Source organism: Aspergillus luchuensis, chromosome 8, assembly GCF_016861625.1.
Source record: "Aspergillus luchuensis IFO 4308 DNA, chromosome 8, nearly complete sequence".
Classification (NCBI taxonomy): domain Eukaryota; kingdom Fungi; phylum Ascomycota; class Eurotiomycetes; order Eurotiales; family Aspergillaceae; genus Aspergillus; species Aspergillus luchuensis.
In genome coordinates, this window is record NC_054856.1 from 2,572,705 (window position 1) to 2,591,648 (window position 18,944).

General features: G+C 53.8%; 6 protein-coding genes across 6 annotated transcripts; 2 read left to right on the forward strand and 4 right to left on the reverse strand.

Annotated features, from left to right (window-relative positions):
- Positions 1–1,012: 1,012 nt before the first annotated feature.
- Positions 1,013–2,826, reverse strand: ste7 (MAP kinase kinase Ste7; the record flags this gene model as incomplete). The annotated part of the gene is made up of 4 exons (XM_041681993.1): positions 1,013–1,630; positions 1,699–2,236; positions 2,304–2,461; positions 2,539–2,826. The coding sequence occupies 4 exons, from the start codon at positions 2,824–2,826 to the stop codon at positions 1,013–1,015; spliced, it is 1,602 nt and encodes a 533-aa protein (XP_041548880.1).
- A 1,343-nt stretch (positions 2,827–4,169) lies between these two features.
- On the forward strand, positions 4,170–8,648 carry spt6 (chromatin-remodeling histone chaperone SPT6; the record flags this gene model as incomplete). Its single annotated transcript, XM_041681994.1, has 4 exons — positions 4,170–4,343; positions 4,419–4,592; positions 4,666–8,314; positions 8,398–8,648. 4 exons carry the CDS (start codon positions 4,170–4,172, stop codon positions 8,646–8,648), a joined length of 4,248 nt encoding a protein of 1,415 aa, XP_041548881.1.
- Positions 8,649–9,810: 1,162 nt separating this feature from the next.
- AKAW2_80921S (oxysterol-binding protein related protein OSH3) lies at positions 9,811–12,830 on the forward strand (the record flags this gene model as incomplete). Its single annotated transcript, XM_041681995.1, has 2 exons — positions 9,811–9,846; positions 9,954–12,830. The coding sequence occupies 2 exons, from the start codon at positions 9,811–9,813 to the stop codon at positions 12,828–12,830; spliced, it is 2,913 nt and encodes a 970-aa protein (XP_041548882.1).
- A 658-nt stretch (positions 12,831–13,488) lies between these two features.
- Positions 13,489–14,754, reverse strand: AKAW2_80922A (IFRD domain-containing protein; the record flags this gene model as incomplete). The annotated part of the gene is made up of 1 exon (XM_041681996.1): positions 13,489–14,754. One exon carries the CDS (start codon positions 14,752–14,754, stop codon positions 13,489–13,491), a length of 1,266 nt encoding a protein of 421 aa, XP_041548883.1.
- A 1,155-nt stretch (positions 14,755–15,909) lies between these two features.
- Positions 15,910–17,142, reverse strand: RRP4 (exosome non-catalytic core subunit RRP4; the record flags this gene model as incomplete). Its single annotated transcript, XM_041681997.1, has 2 exons — positions 15,910–16,861; positions 16,922–17,142. 2 exons carry the CDS (start codon positions 17,140–17,142, stop codon positions 15,910–15,912), a joined length of 1,173 nt encoding a protein of 390 aa, XP_041548884.1.
- Positions 17,143–17,761: 619 nt separating this feature from the next.
- On the reverse strand, positions 17,762–18,920 carry AKAW2_80924A (uncharacterized protein; the record flags this gene model as incomplete). Its single annotated transcript, XM_041681998.1, has 3 exons — positions 17,762–18,587; positions 18,646–18,762; positions 18,826–18,920. The coding sequence occupies 3 exons, from the start codon at positions 18,918–18,920 to the stop codon at positions 17,762–17,764; spliced, it is 1,038 nt and encodes a 345-aa protein (XP_041548885.1).
- Positions 18,921–18,944: the final 24 nt, after the last annotated feature.

Below are 18,944 nucleotides of genomic sequence, written 5' to 3' on the forward strand. Positions count from 1 at the left end.
TATATTCGTTGTCTTCTTATTTGCCACCCGGCGCTATTCTCTACGTCTCTCGTATGGTGTGATGGGATCTCCTCTTTTCCTACCTGCATGATTCGGTGCGGTGTTTATGCTTCTCGATTGTATCTGTGTGATCTGCGTTTGTTCTATCTTTATCTGTTGATTCTCCCACGGATAGGCAGTGTTTCTATGATCATTCACCTCATACTATTTCACTGTCTAGCAACGAAAACGAAGCAGAACATTTGACAGGTATGATTGCTTTGGTTCATTCCGGGGGTGTAGGCTGTAATCAATCTAGTAACAGCAGTCAACCATAGACATGACTTTTAGTCTATACTTTAACCTACGTAACACCAAACAGAGATAACAGTCTTTTACCACTGACCATCTCCCTCACTACAAATTACAGTAACGTAATTTATCATGGCAAAGCATCGTACTAAATTTACTTTGTTATATTCATCCCCATCTCATTTTTGTTTCCCATGCCATCGAGCAATGAAACATAACCAGTGACCAACGGAGATGAGTGACAAAACACAAAAGATACTTACAGTCAGCTAGATGGGTAAGATGACCTAGAATATGCAAAATGGAATATGAAGTAAAAAGGAAAAAGAAAAAAGGACATGAAAGAAAATAGAAGCTATGGATGTATGTATATCTGACAAAAAAAAGGAATATGACAAATGAGATCAAGAAGAAAGAAAAGAGAAGATGAAGAAGAAGAAAAGAAAGGTCAATGAATGAATACGCCTTGCCGATGCAAAAATGTTGTGTGTGTGTTTGTCATGGACATACATCATGTAAGGTTGAATGGGATACATGGTTCAAGGGTTCATGCTTCAAGCAAGTAGCGGTGTGTTTGTGGGTATGTGTCATTTGTTTGTCAGTTCGTCACGTCCACAGATTCTAATAAACGGAGAAGAGGAGAGGGGGAATAGGAGAATAGGTGAGAGAAGTGAAGGGGGGTGAGGAGAGAGTTGAGATGGTGGATAACAGGGCCGGCAGTCTAGACAGCGCCCGTCATATGGTCCCCGCGCATGGAGTTTGGCTGGCGTTGCCAGGATCCATTTCCAGGAGCAGGGGGCGGAGGTCCGTTCGGGGGAGGCGTGCTTCGCATGGGCAGTACTGCTGACTGTAGGGGCATTCGCGACTTCGTGTTGTGTGAGCTGGCGGAGCGAGATCCCACCGGATGCATGGGGGGTTCCAATCCGGAAGAGGGACCACCGACGGGAGTCCGCGAGGGTCGACGGCCGGAGCGGTACTCATCTTCCAACGACAGATGCTCGAGAGAGATGGGAGGCGAGCGTGTCGACCGGGGTGGACGCGGAGATGGGTTTGCGGGGGCATAGTTGTACTGATATTGCGAGGGGCTGTTGCGGCCCACGCTGGAGGGAATGTCGCTGGGGGCGTACTGGGGAGTGCGCATCGGCTTGCTGCTGGGTTGGGGCTGGGGTTGAGGCTTCGGGGACGGAGTAGATCGCGGAGCCGGAGGCTCGTCCTTGAGCGACTTGGGCGGCGGAGGAGCCAGATACGACTTGCGGTTGTGTCGCTCCATCATGCTGATGGCCCATTCTTGAAGATCAACCGGCGTCCGCTTGGCGGCCTGCAGGAACGCATCTTTGTCCTAAATCGACTGTCAGTCAAATCCGGATCAAGACAGTAGTCCAAAAGCGGGCAAGGGGTGGGACATACATAAAGCTCGCGAGGCGTGGGGCGCTCCTCGGATTTCTTGAGGAGACATTTGGCGACAAACTCATGCAGAATGGGAGGGAAGGCGTCGCTCTTGGGCAACTTCGGAGCGGGCTCGTGCACGATCTGCTGCAGCAGATCCAGAATGCCCATCGGACCGGCGCTGGCACGGTCGCCTGCCGACGAGTCCGACGTGTCAAAGGGGAAGCGACCAACCGCCAATTCCATCACCGTCAATCCAACACTCCACACATCCGAGCGCACAGTGTACGCACCACCCTGGATACGCTCGGGGGCCATGTAGGTAGAGGTGCCAACGAACGTATCGGCGATCGAGTTGACGGTCTCGGTTGCAACGCCAAAGTCGCAGAGCTTGATGTTGCCGCGCGAGTTGACGAGAATGTTGGAAGGCTTAATATCGCGATGCATGATACGATGAGCTTCGTACAGATACACCAGACCGGCCAGGACAGACTCGGTGATCTTGCCCAACACGTCTACCCGCACGGGACCAAAGTCCTTGGATATGCGATCGAGCGAGCTATCATGCAAGGGTCCAGGTTAGCTTGGAACCAACAGATAAAGAAGATAGGCAGCGGCTCCCTTACCCGCAATCCATGTACTCCATACACAAGACAATATCTCTGGCTTCATTCTGGAAGGCACCATAGAAGGTGACAATGTGGGGGGAATTGCAGTCATGCCCAACCTGGAGCTCCCGCAAGATCTGCTTTCTCACATTTTCCTTTGCGTCGACACGGATGATCTAGGATGATGGAGTCAGCCTATATACCGGGTCTACGGCAAAAGCACGGACGACGAGGGTCCCCAGAAGGCACGCACCTTTCGAGCCATGACCACCTTCGTGGAGGCGTGCATGACCTTTGAGACCGTACCACCATTTCCAGCGCCCAGCTCCTTCAGAGTAACCAAGTCTTCGCTACGCAGGTCGAGACGGAACTCGAGACCGATCTCCAGAGTATCGGTGCGGTTGCTGTCGGCATTTCCAATGGCGCCTGGAACCTGAGCATCGCCATCGGAGTTATTGGCGGCGGGCTTCGGGGCTGCGTTCAGGGCAAGGCCTTTGACGTTCTTGCGCTTGAGTGTTCGCGCCTTGAATTGGTCGGCCATGATTGTGTCACAGGAGCGATAGTGCGCACCGTGACTTGAGATAGAGGGAGAGACGGTGGAGGGGGGAGAAGGAGGAATACAGCGACGGTATAGGAGACGAAGTAGTTCCAGGCAAAAAGTACCGTCTCACGATCGAATTTATGGCCAAGATTCCTGGAGGAGGAGTTTGCTAGTCAGGGAAACAGGATAAAAAAAGTCGACGAGTGTCCGACCGTTGGGCCAGCAGCGGCGGGGGAGTTATTGGACACTGAGACACCGGACAAGCGCCGTGAGGTTCGGGAGAGAGCGCAGGTGGGGGGTTGTTCTTTGGTGGTTGGACTTGATCACCCCGGTTTGGTGGCGTTTATGGGCGCTGAAATTTGTTGGAGGGTTCGACAGGGGATGAGGGTAAGAAAGTGAGTGAGTGCTCCTCAAACCGGCGACTTGATCCAGTGGGAAAGGATGGTGTTGGAGGGAGAGGGTCGGAGTTGGGTTTGGCGTGCTTTGGAGGGACGCCGTGAGGAGGAGAAAGTTGGGGCGGAGATCAAAGTAGTGGAACCAGGCACACGCTTGTATCAACTATTGATTATCCTCTTTTTTTCCTCTTGCCACGAGGTCTACAACTTTTGGAAACCAGCACGATGATTTTTTTAAAAAAAGTTCTTCTATTCAGGGAAAAATCCGAAACAAAGAGAGAGCGACCGGGTCTGTCTAGTGACGAGCGCTGAAACAAGCGATGGGAGTTGGCGCCGTCTATCATTTCACTCTTTGTCTGGCAAGTCAATAGGGTAGATAGACCTAACCTATTGTCCTCCATCCAGTTATTCACCCTTAACACAACACATGGGATGAGACAGGGATAAGTCCACCCCAGTCACCATCTCAAATCTATGACTGTCATTCCGTATTCATATGTTTGTAGGATAGAAAAAAAGAAGTTGTTTCAGCGAGGGGTATAACACATCACATGACCCCTATCAAACTGCGCCCGTGGTGTTTTCCCTTTCCCCTAAGAACTAGCCCTTAACAGGCTAGCGTCTCCACGTGAGAGCTCTTTCTCCAGCCACAGCTCCAGCGGGCGGTGAAGCAAGTGCCCGCGCCACAGCGTCTCTTTGCTGCAAGCCATCGGATCTCGTCTCGTCCATCCAAAGCCGCCCAGATTCTCTCTCATCCTTTCTTCATTTCTTTTCAACCTCCTGCTTGGCCACCTTCTGTGAGTGACCGTCTCTTGTGGCGGTTCTTCCTGTCGTGACTCGTTTCCTTCAACGACTCCTCTCCCCCAAATCGGTCTCCGCAGATTGCATCCATCCACCCTTTTTCTTATTCCCCGACCTTTTAGTCCACCAACACATTACAAACCGAAGATGAGCGCTCGCGATCTGGTCGAGGGGGAGGCCATGATTGATGACGATGAGAATGAGGAGGAGCTTGCCGATGACTATGATGGCGAAGTCCGCGAGGGTGCTGGCACCAACAACAACTACGACTCCAGTGAAGAGGATGAGGATGATGACGACGATGAGGAAGCCGCTCGCGCCGTACGTCCTCCTCTGTGTTCAATCATGCGCCAATTTTACTTTATTCAATGTACCCCATACTGACCCACTTTCCAGGTCCGCGAAGGTTTCATTGTCGACGAGGACGAGGAAATAGAGGAGCGCGCCGAGCGCCGACGGGAGAAACGAAAGCAAAGGGATCGCGAACGCGAAGATGAACATCTGGACGAGGAAGATCTGGAGCTCATTGGGGAACTCAACCCGAGCTTCCAGTCAGCTTCTGCTGGAGAAGTATGTTCACCTCATTCATTGCCCCCACTGATTCTCTACCTTTGCACAGGGGCGATTCTAACAAGCATCCCAGCCCAAGTTCAAACGTCTTAAGCGTGGTCACAAGGATCGCGATCTCCGACAAGCGTCCCAGGGCATTGACGATATTTTCAACTCCGATGAAGATGAAGAGCCCGCTGCCGACTACGGGAGGTCCGGTCACCGGAGACACATGCACGATGAAATGGACGACTTCATTGAAGAGGATGTTTTCTCCGATGAGGAAATTCAGCGAGAACGGGAAGACTTGGAAGTTACTCGTACCTCCAAGGGAGGTCTAGGCGTTACCGATGCGACCGGCTTGGACGAGAACGCCCTCGAAGATATGCGCGCTGCGTTCGGAGACGGCAACGAGTACTTGTTCGCTTTGGAAATGGAGGAACAAGAGCAGGAGCAGGAAGTGGATGAGGAAAAGCACTTGGACTTGAAGGATGTCTTCGAGCCATCACAGCTGGCCGAGAAGATGTTGACGGAGGAAGATAACCAGATTCGTCTGCTGGACGAACCCGAACGACACCAAATCGCCCGCAAGCCCTACCGGAACGTAGTGCTGACGGAAGACCAGTTCCGGGAAGAGGCAGCTTGGATCTCCAACTTGATGCTCCTCAAGAAGCGGATCGAGCCTGAACTACGGGAGCCCTTCCAGCGCTCAGTGGCCAAGGTACTGGAGTTCCTGGTCACTGACGATTGGGAAGTGCCGTTCATCTTCCAGCACCGGAAGGACTACATGATTCACGCGGCCAAGGTGGCCGTGGATGGAGCGGGCCATGATGGGGACGCCTCCCAGTACACCATCAAGGCGGAAAAGCTCCTGAACATGACCGATCTTTGGGACATCTTCGACCATGATCTCAAGTTCAAGGCGCTCGTGGAAAAGCGCACTACGATCCAGAAGACCTTTGACAACTTACAGAGCCTCTTCAGCGTGAATGATACCATCGTGGAGGAGATGCTCCCAACCGCGGTGACAATGGAGGAGCTACAGGATATTCAGGACTACGTCCATTTCCAGTATGCATCCCAGCTGAGGGATATGACGCTCATGAACGGGGAAGCAAACGGGGAAACCCAGCGCCGGAAAGCGTCCAGCAAGACGTTCTTCGAGCGCGTCCGGAATGGCAAGGCCTACGGCCTCGTCCGCGCCTTCGGTATCACTGCAGATGCGTTTGCCCAGAATGCCCTGAAGGAAGGCCGCCGCCAGTACACCGAAGATCCCGCGGAGCAGCCGGATGAGTTGGCGGATTCGTTCCTTGACAACGACTTCTCCAACTCGTCGCATGTGGTCAAGGCCGCGAAGACCATGTTCGCAGAGGAGATCGTGATGAGCCCCAAGATGCGCAAGGTCGTTCGCCAAGCGTACTACATGAATGGCGCCGTGGACTGCTTCCGCACCGAGAAGGGTCTGCGCCGCATTGACGAGCAGCACCCGTACTACGAATTCAAGTACCTACGGAACCAGCAACTTAGCGACATTGCCCGTCGGCCCGAGCTGTATCTTCGCATGCTCAAGGCCGAAGAGGAAGGATTGGTGGAAGTGAAGGTCCGCTTTGAGAACTTTGACCACTTCCGCCAACGCCTCTACCAGGACATCGAGTCGGACAACTACAGTGAACTGGCAGACGTCTGGAACCGCACGCGTCGTGATGTGCTGGATCTGGCCCTCGGCAAGCTCGAGCGGCTGATCAATCGCAGCGTCAAGGAAAATATCCGTCAGGAATGTGAGAACCATGTGGCGAAGGAGTGTCGCGAGGCGTTCTCCCAGCGACTGGATCAGGCCCCCTACAAGCCTAAGGGTATGATCTTGGGTACCGTGCCGCGCGTGCTGGCTCTGTCCACTGGTACCGGCATCGTCGGACGCGAGCCCATCCACTGGGCCTACATCGAAGAGGATGGACGTGTGCTGGAAAACGGAAAGTTTACAGACCTCTCCATTGGCGATCGCGACCGTAACATTGCCGACGGCAAGGATGTTGCCGCCTTCACCGAACTTGTGAAGCGTCGGCGTCCCGATGTCATCGGTGTGTCCGGCATGTCTCCGGAGACCCGTCGCCTGTATAAGCTGCTGACCGAGGTCGTGGAGCGGCAAGACCTGCGCGGCGCTCTTTACACCGATGATCGCGATGACGAAGTCAGCGACCGTTTGGAGGTGGTGATTGTCAATGACGAGGTTGCCCGACTTTACCAGCACAGCGAGCGTGCGAAGAAGGACCACCCTAGCTTCGCCCCCTTGACGCATTACTGTGTGGCCTTGGCCAAGTACCTGCAGAGCCCGCTGAAGGAGTACGCATCTCTGGGCCGGGACATCGTGTCCATCCAGTTCAAGCCGGGCCAGCAGCTCGTCTCTCAGGATCTGTTGCTGAAGCAGTTGGAGACGGCGCTGGTGGACATGGTGAATCTGGTGGGTGTGGACATCAACGAAGCCGTCACGGATTCGGCGACGGCCAACCTCCTGCCCTACGTCTGTGGCCTGGGACCCCGTAAGGCGGCACACCTGCTCAAGATTGTGAACATGAACGGCGGCGTGGTCAACAATCGGGCGGAGCTGTTGGGTGTCAATGCCCAGTATCCGGCCATGGGTGTGAAGGTGTGGAACAATTGCGCCAGCTTCTTGTACATCGACTTTGAGAACGCTGATCCGGATGCGGATCCGCTGGACAACACTCGTGTACACCCGGAAGACTACGATATTGCGCGCAAGATGGCGGCGGATGCGCTGGAACTGGATGAAGAGGATATCAAGGCGGAGACGGACGAGAATGGACCAGGTGCGATTGTACGCAAACTGTTCCGCGAGGAGGCACAGGATCGTGTAAACGACCTGATTCTGGAGGAGTATGCCGAGCAATTGGAGAAGAACCTGAACCAGCGCAAGCGAGCGACACTGGAGACGATCCGGGCGGAGCTGCAACAGCCGTATGAGGAACTCCGGAAGCAATTCGTCTTCCTCAGCACGGATGACATCTTCACCATGCTCACTGGTGAGACGGCAGACACGTTGTCGGAGGGTATGGTGGTGCCCATCTCCATCAAGCGGATTACAGACGATCACATTGACGGCAAGCTGGACTGCGGAATTGACGCACTGGTGCCCGAGTCGGAGCTGACCGACCGGTATGATATCCCCGTGCGAGCGCTGTACCAGATCCACCAGACGCTACCGGCCAAGGTGCTCTTCCTGAACCGCAAGAATTTCCTGTGCAATGTCTCGCTGCGGGAGGAGCAAGTCAGCCGGCCGGTGCTGCGGACGCCGGACCGATTGCAAGGGGAGTGGGATGACCGTCAGGAGGCGCAGGACCGAGAAGCGCAGCAGGAGAAGACGCAGAGCGGCGGACGGACGATGCGAGTGATCAAGCATCCGATGTTCCGGCCGTTCAACTCGACGCAGGCGGAGGAGTTCTTGGGGTCGCAGAGCCGGGGAGATGTGGTGATCCGGCCGTCGTCCAAGGGACCGGACCATCTGGCGGTGACATGGAAGGTGTCCGACGGCATCTTCCAGCATATTGACGTGCTGGAGCTGGACAAGGAGAACGAATTCTCCGTGGGACGGACGCTGAAGGTGGGCGGACGCTACACATACAGTGATCTGGACGATTTGATCTTCAACCACGTCAAGGCGATGACCAAGAAGGTAGATGAGATGATGTTGCATGAGAAGTACCAGGACGGCAACAAGGACGCCACCTGTAAGTCATTTTCTTTCTTAGTCTTGTTTAGGGCTCGTTTATGTTTTGTGATGATCACTAACGTCTTTCCTCTTTTTCTCTAGACTCCTGGTTGGAAACATACACCAAGGCCAACCCCCGGCGGTCGGCCTACGCTTTCTGCATCGATCCCAAACATGCGGGCTACTTCTTCCTGTGCTTCAAGGCGGGTGAGAAGGCGCCGCTGCACAGCTGGCCAGTGAAGGTGATCCCTCAAGGATATGAGCTGCAGCGCAACCCATACCCGGACATGCGGGCTCTGTGCAATGGCTTCAAATTGTTGTTCACCAACATGCAGGCCGGCAAGCGGCGGTGAAGGTGAAGGTGATGGTTTCTTTTCCTTTTCTTTTTCTTTCCTTCTGTATACTGTGTGTAATATTCCTCGGGACGTTCTATTTCTTTTTATCGTTGATTGCTGGATGAGGTCGGGATTCTTGGTTTTTTTTCTCCTGTGTATTTTCTTGACTTCTATTCTTCCTCTACCTCTCTCTCTCTCTTTCTCTCTCTTGTTCTCTCATAAGACAGAGTGTTGATTTAGCATCCGCGTAGCATCTCATGGTTGCGGGTTCGAAACGATTAATTCCTGGGGACTAAAAGAGAATTAAACATGAATTGATTGCATTGCATTGGGATGAACTATTACTGTCTGAACTATAAGTTTAGTATTCTTAGTAGTAAATATATCTTCCAGTATTGATTGCCCCTGACGCATTAATTTTCCGTGAAACTCCGAGGAATTCCAGAAAACGAGAGAATAAAAAGGTAAAAGGGAAACTGGATGGATCCACCAGGAACCAGATCATCAGTAGCCGGAGATGGACTAGAGACTGACTATTGAGCTCAGTCTCTGTCTGGCCTTTCATGTGAAGCGGACACAAGCTGCTCATCCCCTTCAAAGGCCAATTGTTTGGTTTAAGTTGTCCCTCGGCCGGTCTGGGAGAGAGAGAGAGAGGAGAAGAGTGGAAAGTTGTTTAGGGTCCGGCTTCTCCGCACCTCCTCCTCCTTCTTCCCCTTCTCCTTGTCCTTACTACTTCCTTTACTTCAATTACTTCAACAACAACAACTACTACTACTTCTTACCGTCTTCCCCTCCTCCTCCACCGCCCCTCTTTTTTCCTTAAAATACCCGCATCTGTCGTCACTCTTTGACCCTTCATCCCACAGTCACTTCTGGCCCGTGTCTCCTTATCCGATCGTTCCCGCAATCCAACGTGAGCCGGGCTGCTGCATGACTGGTAAGATCTGCTGCTTCTGCTGCCACTTCTGCTTTGCTTCTTGCCCTGCCTCGTGGCTGACGTACAGCTGAGCCTCAGCCTGATCCATCATTCCCTCCTTTTTGTTTCAGCTCCTTCGCCAGTCCTCCGACTTTAAAAAAGATCCATCTTCCACTTGATTTTGTTCCTCATCTTCTCAATTGCTCCCCCTCATTGTCGTCTTTCCCATTACCCCCCACACAAACAAGGGCCACTCGCGCAACGATGGCGGCCATGGAGGAGCTGGAGATCCACAGCAAGGTATGTTGACACTGAAGTAAGGGGGCGGAGGGGATGGATGCATGACACGCTGAATTGATTGATGGCATTGGACTAACTCCTGTCTCTGTTGTTACCCCTCTCTACAGTCCTACTTTGTCCGCTGGGTATCGGTCAAGCCCGCCCACACCATCTCCTGGAGCATCCAACCGCACAAGAAGTCCATCAACTTCGGCATCTTCAAGCATCCCGGCCATTCGGCCGTTCTGGGCTCCAACACCAACTTACCTGCCACCGATTCCCCCAACGCCGATTCTAATGAAAACCTGCCCGCGACCGCTGGCGCTGCGGCCTCGCGACCCAATGCCTCCGTCATTGACAAGCTGACAGGCATTGGCCTTAAGCAGATCCAATGGATCGGCAAATGCGAGGCCGAACGCATCTTCCGCGGTACCTACGACGTGCCCGCCAACGAAGGTGGAAACTACGCCCTGGTCTTTGACAATACCTTCTCCAAGCAACTCTCGAAAACCGTCACTCTCGCCCTGCTCACCTACCCAACCGCCCTCCCACCACAGTCAGTTCCCGTCCCTCATGCCTCCAGCCACCCCATACGGTCCGATACCGCTGAATCCGGAAAGTCCCTGGCTGCCCGCCGACGGGGCAACAGCGTCGCTCAGCCGCCGCCCCTCGCCAGCGACCCCGACTCGCTCAATACCTATACGGGCCTGCTTCAGAAGCGACGGCGGAAGCGCCATCAGGGCTGGGCGCGTCGCTTCTTCTCCCTCGACTATACCTCGTCGACCTTGTCTTACTACCACGATCGGAATTCTGCCGCGCTCCGCGGTTCCATCCCCTTGTCGTTGGCTGCGGTCGCATGCAACGAGAAGTCGCGCGAGATTTCCATCGACTCCGGCACCGAAGTCTGGCACCTACGCGCCAACAATGACCAGGAGTTCGCCGCTTGGAAGCGGGCGCTGGAGCGGGCCTCCGCCCCGTCCTCCAAGACCCCTGCTACCGCGACCGACGAAACCGCCTTGCCGTCCGAGCCCTTGTTACGTGTGCCCTCTCAGCGTGTCGCCCCGAATCCTGTCGAGGAGAGGGAATGGGAGCAGGTCGAGGGCCTTGTGAGCAAGGTATCCGGATCGCGCGATGCTGTCCGGCGCCTGGCCAAGGACACTGACCCCAAGTACCTGGGCGGCAATGTCGCGGAGAGACCCCGCGGTCGCTCGCCCAGCCCGCATCGCACGCCAACGGACCTGAACGGAGACGAGACTGGGGACGCCAAACGCCCGTTCTGGAAGCGCAAGAATAGTACGGCCACTCAGCCCGGTGTCAAGCGCACCACGACCATGGCCTCTATGTCCTCGCAGCTGGCTGTGCCGGGCGCCTTTGACACGGCGTCCCTGGCGGGCGATCGCAAGCCCAGCAGTATCGCCAGCCCCCCGGATCCCATGGAGGAGGTTCATGAACATCTCATGGCCGTGTTGCGTGATCTGGACCAGGTCGTCAGCGAGTTCTCGACCCTCATCTCCGAAAGCAAGCAGCGACGACACCCTCCCGGCGCGACCGTGCAGGCGCGGCGCAGCTTCGAGTCTGACGTCTCCCAGGAGTTCTTCGATGCAGATGACGGTAAAGCGCTTCTCACAATCAAGGGCGACAGCGACGACGAGGCAGCGGCCGACAATGCTTCCGACCACACTGTATGGGATTCGAAACCCAAGGTGGAAGAAGAACCCATGGTCAACGACGCTCCCTCTGACAGTGAGGACGAGGCCGACGAGGCGCCTGCTGGACACGATCAGTACTCGCCGCTCTTCCCCGGGCGCCCTAAAGCGCTCACGCCGCTCCCACTCAGCCCTGTGAAGCGTCGTGCCAACATCACAGCGCCGACAGTCATGCCGCCCAGTCTGATTGGTTTCCTCCGCAAGAATGTCGGCAAGGACTTGTCGCAGATTTCTATGCCTGTTTCCTCCAACGAGCCCCTGTCGCTGCTCCAGCGCGCTGCCGAAGTTATGGAGTATTCCACCCTGCTTGACCGCGCAGCCAGCGCCTCCGACCCCGTTGAACGCCTCATGTACGTGACCGCATTTGCCCTCTCTCCCATCTCTAGCAACCGGATCCGCGAGCGCGCCATTCGCAAACCCTTCAACCCCATGCTCGGTGAGACCTACGAGCTCGTCCGTGAAGACCTTGGCTTCCGCTTCATCGCCGAAAAGGTTTCGCATCGCCCTGTCCAGCTTGCCTACCAAGCCGACAGCAAAGACTGGAGCCTTACGCAATCCCCCATGCCGACGCAGAAATTCTGGGGTAAATCCGCCGAAATCATCACCGAAGGCAAGATGCGCCTGACCCTCCACACCACTGGCGAACACTTCAGCTGGGCCCAGGCCATTTCGTTCCTCCGCAACATCATCGCCGGCGAGAAATACGTCGAACCTGTCGGCGAAATGGTCGTCGTCAACGAAACTACTGGCCACCGCTCCCTCTCCACGTTCAAAGCCGGCGGCATGTTCTCCGGCCGCAGCGAAGAAGTCAGCACCAAATCCACGGACCCCTCCGGCCGCGACCTACCTCTGGGTCTCACCGGCACCTGGACCTCCTCCCTCGATCTCACCAAGAACGGCAACCCCTCGGGAACCATCTGGAGCGCCGGACCTCTGGTCCCCAACGCGCCCAAACACTACGGTCTCACGGCCTTCGCGGCGACCTTGAATGAGGTCACTCCCATCGAGGACGGCAAACTCCCCGTCACAGACTCCCGACTTCGTCCGGACCAGCGTGCCCTCGAAGACGGCGACGTCGACCAAGCCGAGGCAGTCAAGGTCCAATTGGAAGAGGGTCAGCGCGCTCGTCGTCGTGAGATGGAAGCCGCAGGCGAATCTTGGACACCGCGGTGGTTCACTCCCGTAGATGAGGCACCGGGAGATGAAACCGTGTGGCGACTGAAGTCTGGGAAGGAAGGATACTGGGAGGAACGGAGTAAGGGCGCCTGGACGGGCGTGGTGCCAGTTTTTACGAAGTAATTGTGTTAGCGCTTTCATCTTACGGGTGCATGTGGGCTGTAAGTTCTAATTCTATTTTATATGTGATGTGATGGAAATACTATTAGTGAAGTATCGCGGGAGTGCGGTGGTGAGTGGTATACTATAGAGGATATATGGGGGAAAAGTAGTGGAATTCTACTCAACTTATAACACTCTCGGTGTACGCTTATCTATCGATTTATTAACTATTTATTCATTTGCTGCCTCATTTAATGTGCGTGTAATGAGATGGGATATATTCTTGTTCTTATTCAACTACTTACTATTGATACCGTCATGGACCAAGATTAATTTATGTGTTGAATAGTGAATAGTAACGTAGTCAGCATTATATACACGAGTTTAACTGAAAATTTCATATAGCAATAACTGAAAATGATTTCCTATACATAGTTATATGTCAAGTATGTATGGATGGATATATGTAAGCTTTTATTCGTTTCTATCACACTGCGAGATACCTGCGGCGAGTAATATTCTCGTCTGTTCTGTGTTCTAGAAACGGGGTACAAAGTCGAATGCATGAAAACAGGGAAGACTTCACAAAACACCCGCTGCAATAAATCTAACGCAACAGGGAATCAAACTTAAGAGAAAAAACCCAGTAAAACAAGTGATGAATGTGTCACATGTTCCTCTAGTCCTCGTCCGAGGCCTCGTGGACCGCCCATCTACGACTATCCCGATGTTTGGTCGTGCGCTTGGCATACCCTCGGTCCGACGGCGTGTCCATGCGCATGATCACCGGAAGGCTTTCCAGCACGGCGCGGTTGCCTTGGTAGTAGTGTGCCGCGAAGCCGCCCTGCAGGGTGCGTCGAAGCGAGCTCAGCCGCGTCCATTTCCACCAGCGGTCGATGTTCATCACGCCCTGCCGGCCGATCTTGACCGTCAGCTTGCTGCCGTAGTGGCGGTTAGTGTCTTGGTCAATAGCGGTGTTGTACATGGGTCCCCGACGAGGATTCTCCACCGTCGTTAGGATGGAGGCGAAGTTGCTGTGCAGACTCTTTTTATCGCGTTTGCTGATCCGTTTGCTGTGGACTTTGGCCAGCGACTGGAGTTGCTGTTCAAGCTCGTGCGTGTTGTGGTAGGCGTTGTAGCGCTTGATCAACTTGGGGCCGTTGCCGCGACCTCCGGACAGGAAAGTTTCCTCTTCCGATTCTTCATCCTCGTCCTCCTCGTCATCATCGTCCTCCTGTGGGGTGTAACTCTTCTCGTACAAGAGCGCGATGTTCTCACCGGCAGCAATTTGGACCGCCGAATCACCACTGTTCAGCTGGTCCATGAAGATCTGGACGGCGTCCTCGCTTTCGCCTTCGAGATCGTCGATATAGGTCGCGAGCACGCCCCATTCTTGCAAAGCAGCAACGACGCTGGCTGCGTCGTCCCCAGCACCGATCGACTGCCCGTCGGAGGCAGCGATGTCCAAGAAGAACGTCATCTGGTCGAGGATCCCATCTTCGCTAGCGCCTGCATGAATGGTGCAAACGCCCAGACAGTGAATTGCCGCTGCCTTGACCGTATTGGAGGTTGAATCCCGCACGGTGCGAGTCAGCAAGGGCTCGACATGCTCGTAGATCGTATTGTCGTAGGCTGAAATGGCGAGGAGCTCAACGGCACGAAGCGCCAGGGTTGTTTCGCGCACACTGGTCTCGAACTTGATACTGCGGTTGAATGCCGCTACCAAGTCGAGAACGCGACCGCGAATTTGTTCCTCGACATAGTGATACTTAGCCAGTCGGCAAAACGCAGCGTAGGCCTCTTCGCGGCTCAGATTACTACTACGCTTGCGGTCCAGAATATCCTGGATGACATCCCCAAGCTCCTCAACCCAATCATGGTTATCCAGATCGGGGTTATCGGTTAGATCGTCCAACGAGCCAATGCTGGGTCGTAAAACACGCATTAGTAACGGAGCACACAAGAGGGGACGGATGACGATGACATCATTCCGTTTTGGGGGGAAACCAAAAAATTATGAATGAAGGGAAGGGAAAGCAGTGATTATGGAGTGCTCACCTCATGGCCGTATCATCGCTGAGACTGTCAAGATCTTCCTCGTCCGATCCATATCGGCTCTGATTCTGCGAGGACTGGCGGGAATTCTGGGCAGAGTTGGCGCGCGAAGTTCGTCGAGAGCCTTCGCGGGAAGCAGCTTTACGAGAGATGGTTTTGCCACTCTCCAACACTTGACGACGCAGGTCCGGCATGATGGATAGTGATTGCAGAAAGAGAAGATTGCTAAGTGCAAGAAGAATTTTCACGGGAGAAAATGCGGGATAAAGTATCCGAGAATTTTTGCTATGAATAAGCTAAAGGGGAGACCGGAATGTAGAAACAAGTATGAACTTGTACTACTAGGAACAAGGCAACACCAAGTGTGGCCGGCAGAACCCGGTCGGCTATACTGAGGGTATGGTAAAGGTAACGGTAGACAGTAGAAAGAGTGATTCTGAGACGAAGGACATGGTAAGGCTGGAAAAAAGCAAGAGTGTTGGATGGAAAATCCCCAATGGGTGGATGAAGAGATGGAAGTGAAGAAGGTAAGAAGAGAGAGAGAGAGAAAGAGTGAAGGAATCCAGAATAAGAATAACACCAGAAAGAATAATAAGAAGAATAATAATAATAATAATTGTGCGGCAGCCAACTGGTCACGCCCCCTCCTGATCAACGCCACCCTCGCTCGGATCCCTGAATTGTTTTTGTGTTACTCTTGCTTCTGCTTGGTTACTTTTGATTTCTTATCTTCTGATCTCCTTTACTTGCATTCTTGAAGTGAATCCCTTCTTTTCTTTAACTCTCTTTGGATCTACCAATAACCAGTCCTGTTATCGCCACGTGATGCGGGGTCTTTGCTTATCAGCCCCAAAAAGGCAAAAGTTGAAGGCATCACAAGATAAAAAGACAGACAGAAGAGGATGGTAATCAGTTAGTCTCGGTGAAACTCTACTACTACTACTACACACACACCCATTATTGAGGCAGTAATGTTCGTCCATTTGTCGGGGTATCTATTCTCACGAGAACTACTATCGAAAGGTTCGAAAAGCCATATACAACCCTATAGTTGTTGTAGCACCAAATCCAGAATCCGACGAGCCTTGTCGCCCTCCAGGTATTCTCTGCCCTCCTTGCCCCGATCTTCCTCATCCTCTTCATCTCCCACCTCCAGATCCACCTGTAAGCTGGCTTCGTAGGCTCCCATCACCGTCTCCTCGTCCACCCGGACTCCTCCGTTGACAAGCACCCGAATGCACTGCGCCAACCGGGCAATTTCCCGACGCGTCTGTGGCGGGATGTCATCGTTCTGACTCGAGTAGATGGAACTCGACACCATTTCCTCCATGCGCGTGATTGACACATTCTCCGTTGTCGACGATGCAGCAGCCGCTCCATCGGCGTGCTTAGAAATCCAGATGTATCCATTAACTCCCAAAATCACATCCACATCCCCACCTCCATTGGCGGTATTGATCGTCCAGACCTGTCTGCGCGACCGAACCACTCCACCAGCACCCGCTGCACCTCCGGCTCCCGCTCCCGTAGCACTCGCTCCCGAAGTACCTTTGACCGACGAGCTGGACGCACCACTGCCACCCGTCCCCGTCACCGCAAGAAACACGCCGTTCCTCAATTTACCATACTTCAGCGACCGGGTGTGCAGCGAGGCGCCTCCGTCCGAATGTACCGACTGGACTTCAGCAACGACGAGGTCACCCTCGCTGAAGAAGGTTCGGATTTGTAGTTCATCGGCGCTCGTTCGTCGACGCAAGATACCACCAGGCAAGTTGATAGCGGAGAGGGGAAGCTGTGCGAGAAGGGGAGCAGCGACATCAACCTTCCATCGGCGAGACTGCACCTCGACAATGCGCCCCACCACCAGGTCACCGATCTCAGGCGTATAGCGGGCGCGTAGGGGCTGGACGGAGAGCAGTTTGTTGGTCTTCTGAACCGTACCGGCGACGGTGGCAATGATGGAGGTGGATAGTGGGTTTGTGTACGTGCCGTGTCCTCTGCGGTCAAGTGTCAATCAATTGCGCCTTGAGCTGATATAGAGATTGGGCCAAACCAACCTCATCCATTGCGGGTCGTCTGTTACGATCTCACCCGGTGTGAGAACTCCAGCGCCAATATTTGTTCCCTCCACTAAGCGAACCCGCTTGCTAGGTCTTGTGGCATCTCCCGCTGCTAGATCGACTCCTCCATCTGAATCCACGGACATGGCATCGTCCTCCGAATCGGAGTAAGGAACGTCGACATCCTCCACAACCGGAGGAAGAATAGTAATGGCCATAGTGTAGAGATCTGTTTGCCGCTCCGAGATATACCAATGGCCGAGCAGGTGATTCTATTGCGTTCAGATAGAGGGCATTCGTGAAAATCGGAGTATTGGAGCTGCAGTCGGACAAGACTTTCGGCATGCCAAGCAAACCAGGCAAACCGCTGGTGGAGCCGCACGTGAAGCCGCATTCCCAATCCGGGAGAATGGGTAACACTAGCATTGTTATTTCCCTACTAGTCTAATTTGTATGAATGTATATCGGGTTTTACATGACTGCTTTCACATCGGATTTACGACATCTAGTTATAAGGTTTCCGTAATTATTGTTGAGGTATATCACATCATAATAGCAGCGCGGGGAGGTAAGTAGTGAAGCCGCCGCTCCAACACATAGTACAGCAATGGATCAGATGAATACGCGGATATAGGAAATTCATGGTTGTAAACTGGGGATGACCCCTTGGTAAGACCCATAACGTGTAGCAGGCTTGTCCACTCCCATTATTGGAAATGGATCACTATCTGCCGTGATTCCGATGGGACTTGCAAACATGATTGGCAAAGAAGACGTGTGAAAGGAAAGTATGTATTGATACAAAAGGAAAAGATCCGAATTTGTCGATCGACAGTCTCAGGCACCTACGCCCGAAGATCGCTTCGAAGGGCGTTTGGGGGTGGCATTCTCATCATCCTTCTTCTTCCGGTTTGAGCGACTGCTACCACCCTTGGGCCGATAACCGCTATCTTCATCGCGCTTGCGTTTGCCTCTCGTACCTCCAGAGGTGGACGCAGTTTCCAGGATACTGTCATCATCATACACATCCTCCTCTTTGCGTGATTGGGCCGGAGCCCGCTTGGAAGTGCGTAGATTGGAGGGTCGAGAGCCGGACTTTTCCGAGGCGTTTTCGTTGTCCTGCAGGAATATTTGGGGCTGATTCTGGCGTAACCAATTGTGTACAGAGACGTGGCTCCGAAGAGCAGCCTCTCTCTCGCGTTCCGCTAGTGATGGCTTTTTGGGAACAACCTCAAGCTGCTCCAGGGCCTCTTCGTCGCCCAGTTTAGCATCCAGAGCCAGGCAATATTCGGTCTCGTATTCGGGGGTGAGAAACCCAAGTTCTTGCGCGGGATTCCAGTCGTCGGGGTTCTCTGGCTGCAAAGGCGCGGAATGGGGGAATGTCGACAGAGTGCTGTACTGCATACGCGGTGCAAAAGCCTGTCCGCGCTTGACATCCTCCTCCACCTCACGATAAGCATCGCTAGACAAACGTCCAGCAGCCAGTCTAGCCTTGGCTTCTTGTAAGACAGAGCTCGCTACGACAGGGTCATTGTACGATTTCGGAATGTCTCGCTCGGGTGGTGGTAAGAAGGATGCATCTTCCGGCGCGCTCAGATCGTACCGCACACTTGGGGACACATGGAGACTGTCGTTGAATTCCAGGAGAACTTCTAGGAGCTGACTGCAGGTTGATCAACTGTAAGCGACCGACAAGCTATAGATGTAGGCGCGCAACATACTCATTCTGTGCCTGAATCCTCTTGGACAGATCCTCGATACGCAACCCTTCACGGATGAGAGACTCGCTCTCTCGCATCTGCAGCTCGAACTTAACCTTAAGCTTCGCGAACTTCTTCCTAAATAGTAGATCGGTCGAATTAGCACCGCGCCACCCCAGGCATTCAGGGGACCACACTCACTTGAATGATCGGTACGACTGTTTGGTAGGGGCGCCCCCGGGGGCATCCGGTAGACTTTCAGTCACGGATTGGGCATCATCAATGGTATGCGACATGATGACAGATGAGCAAAGCAAACA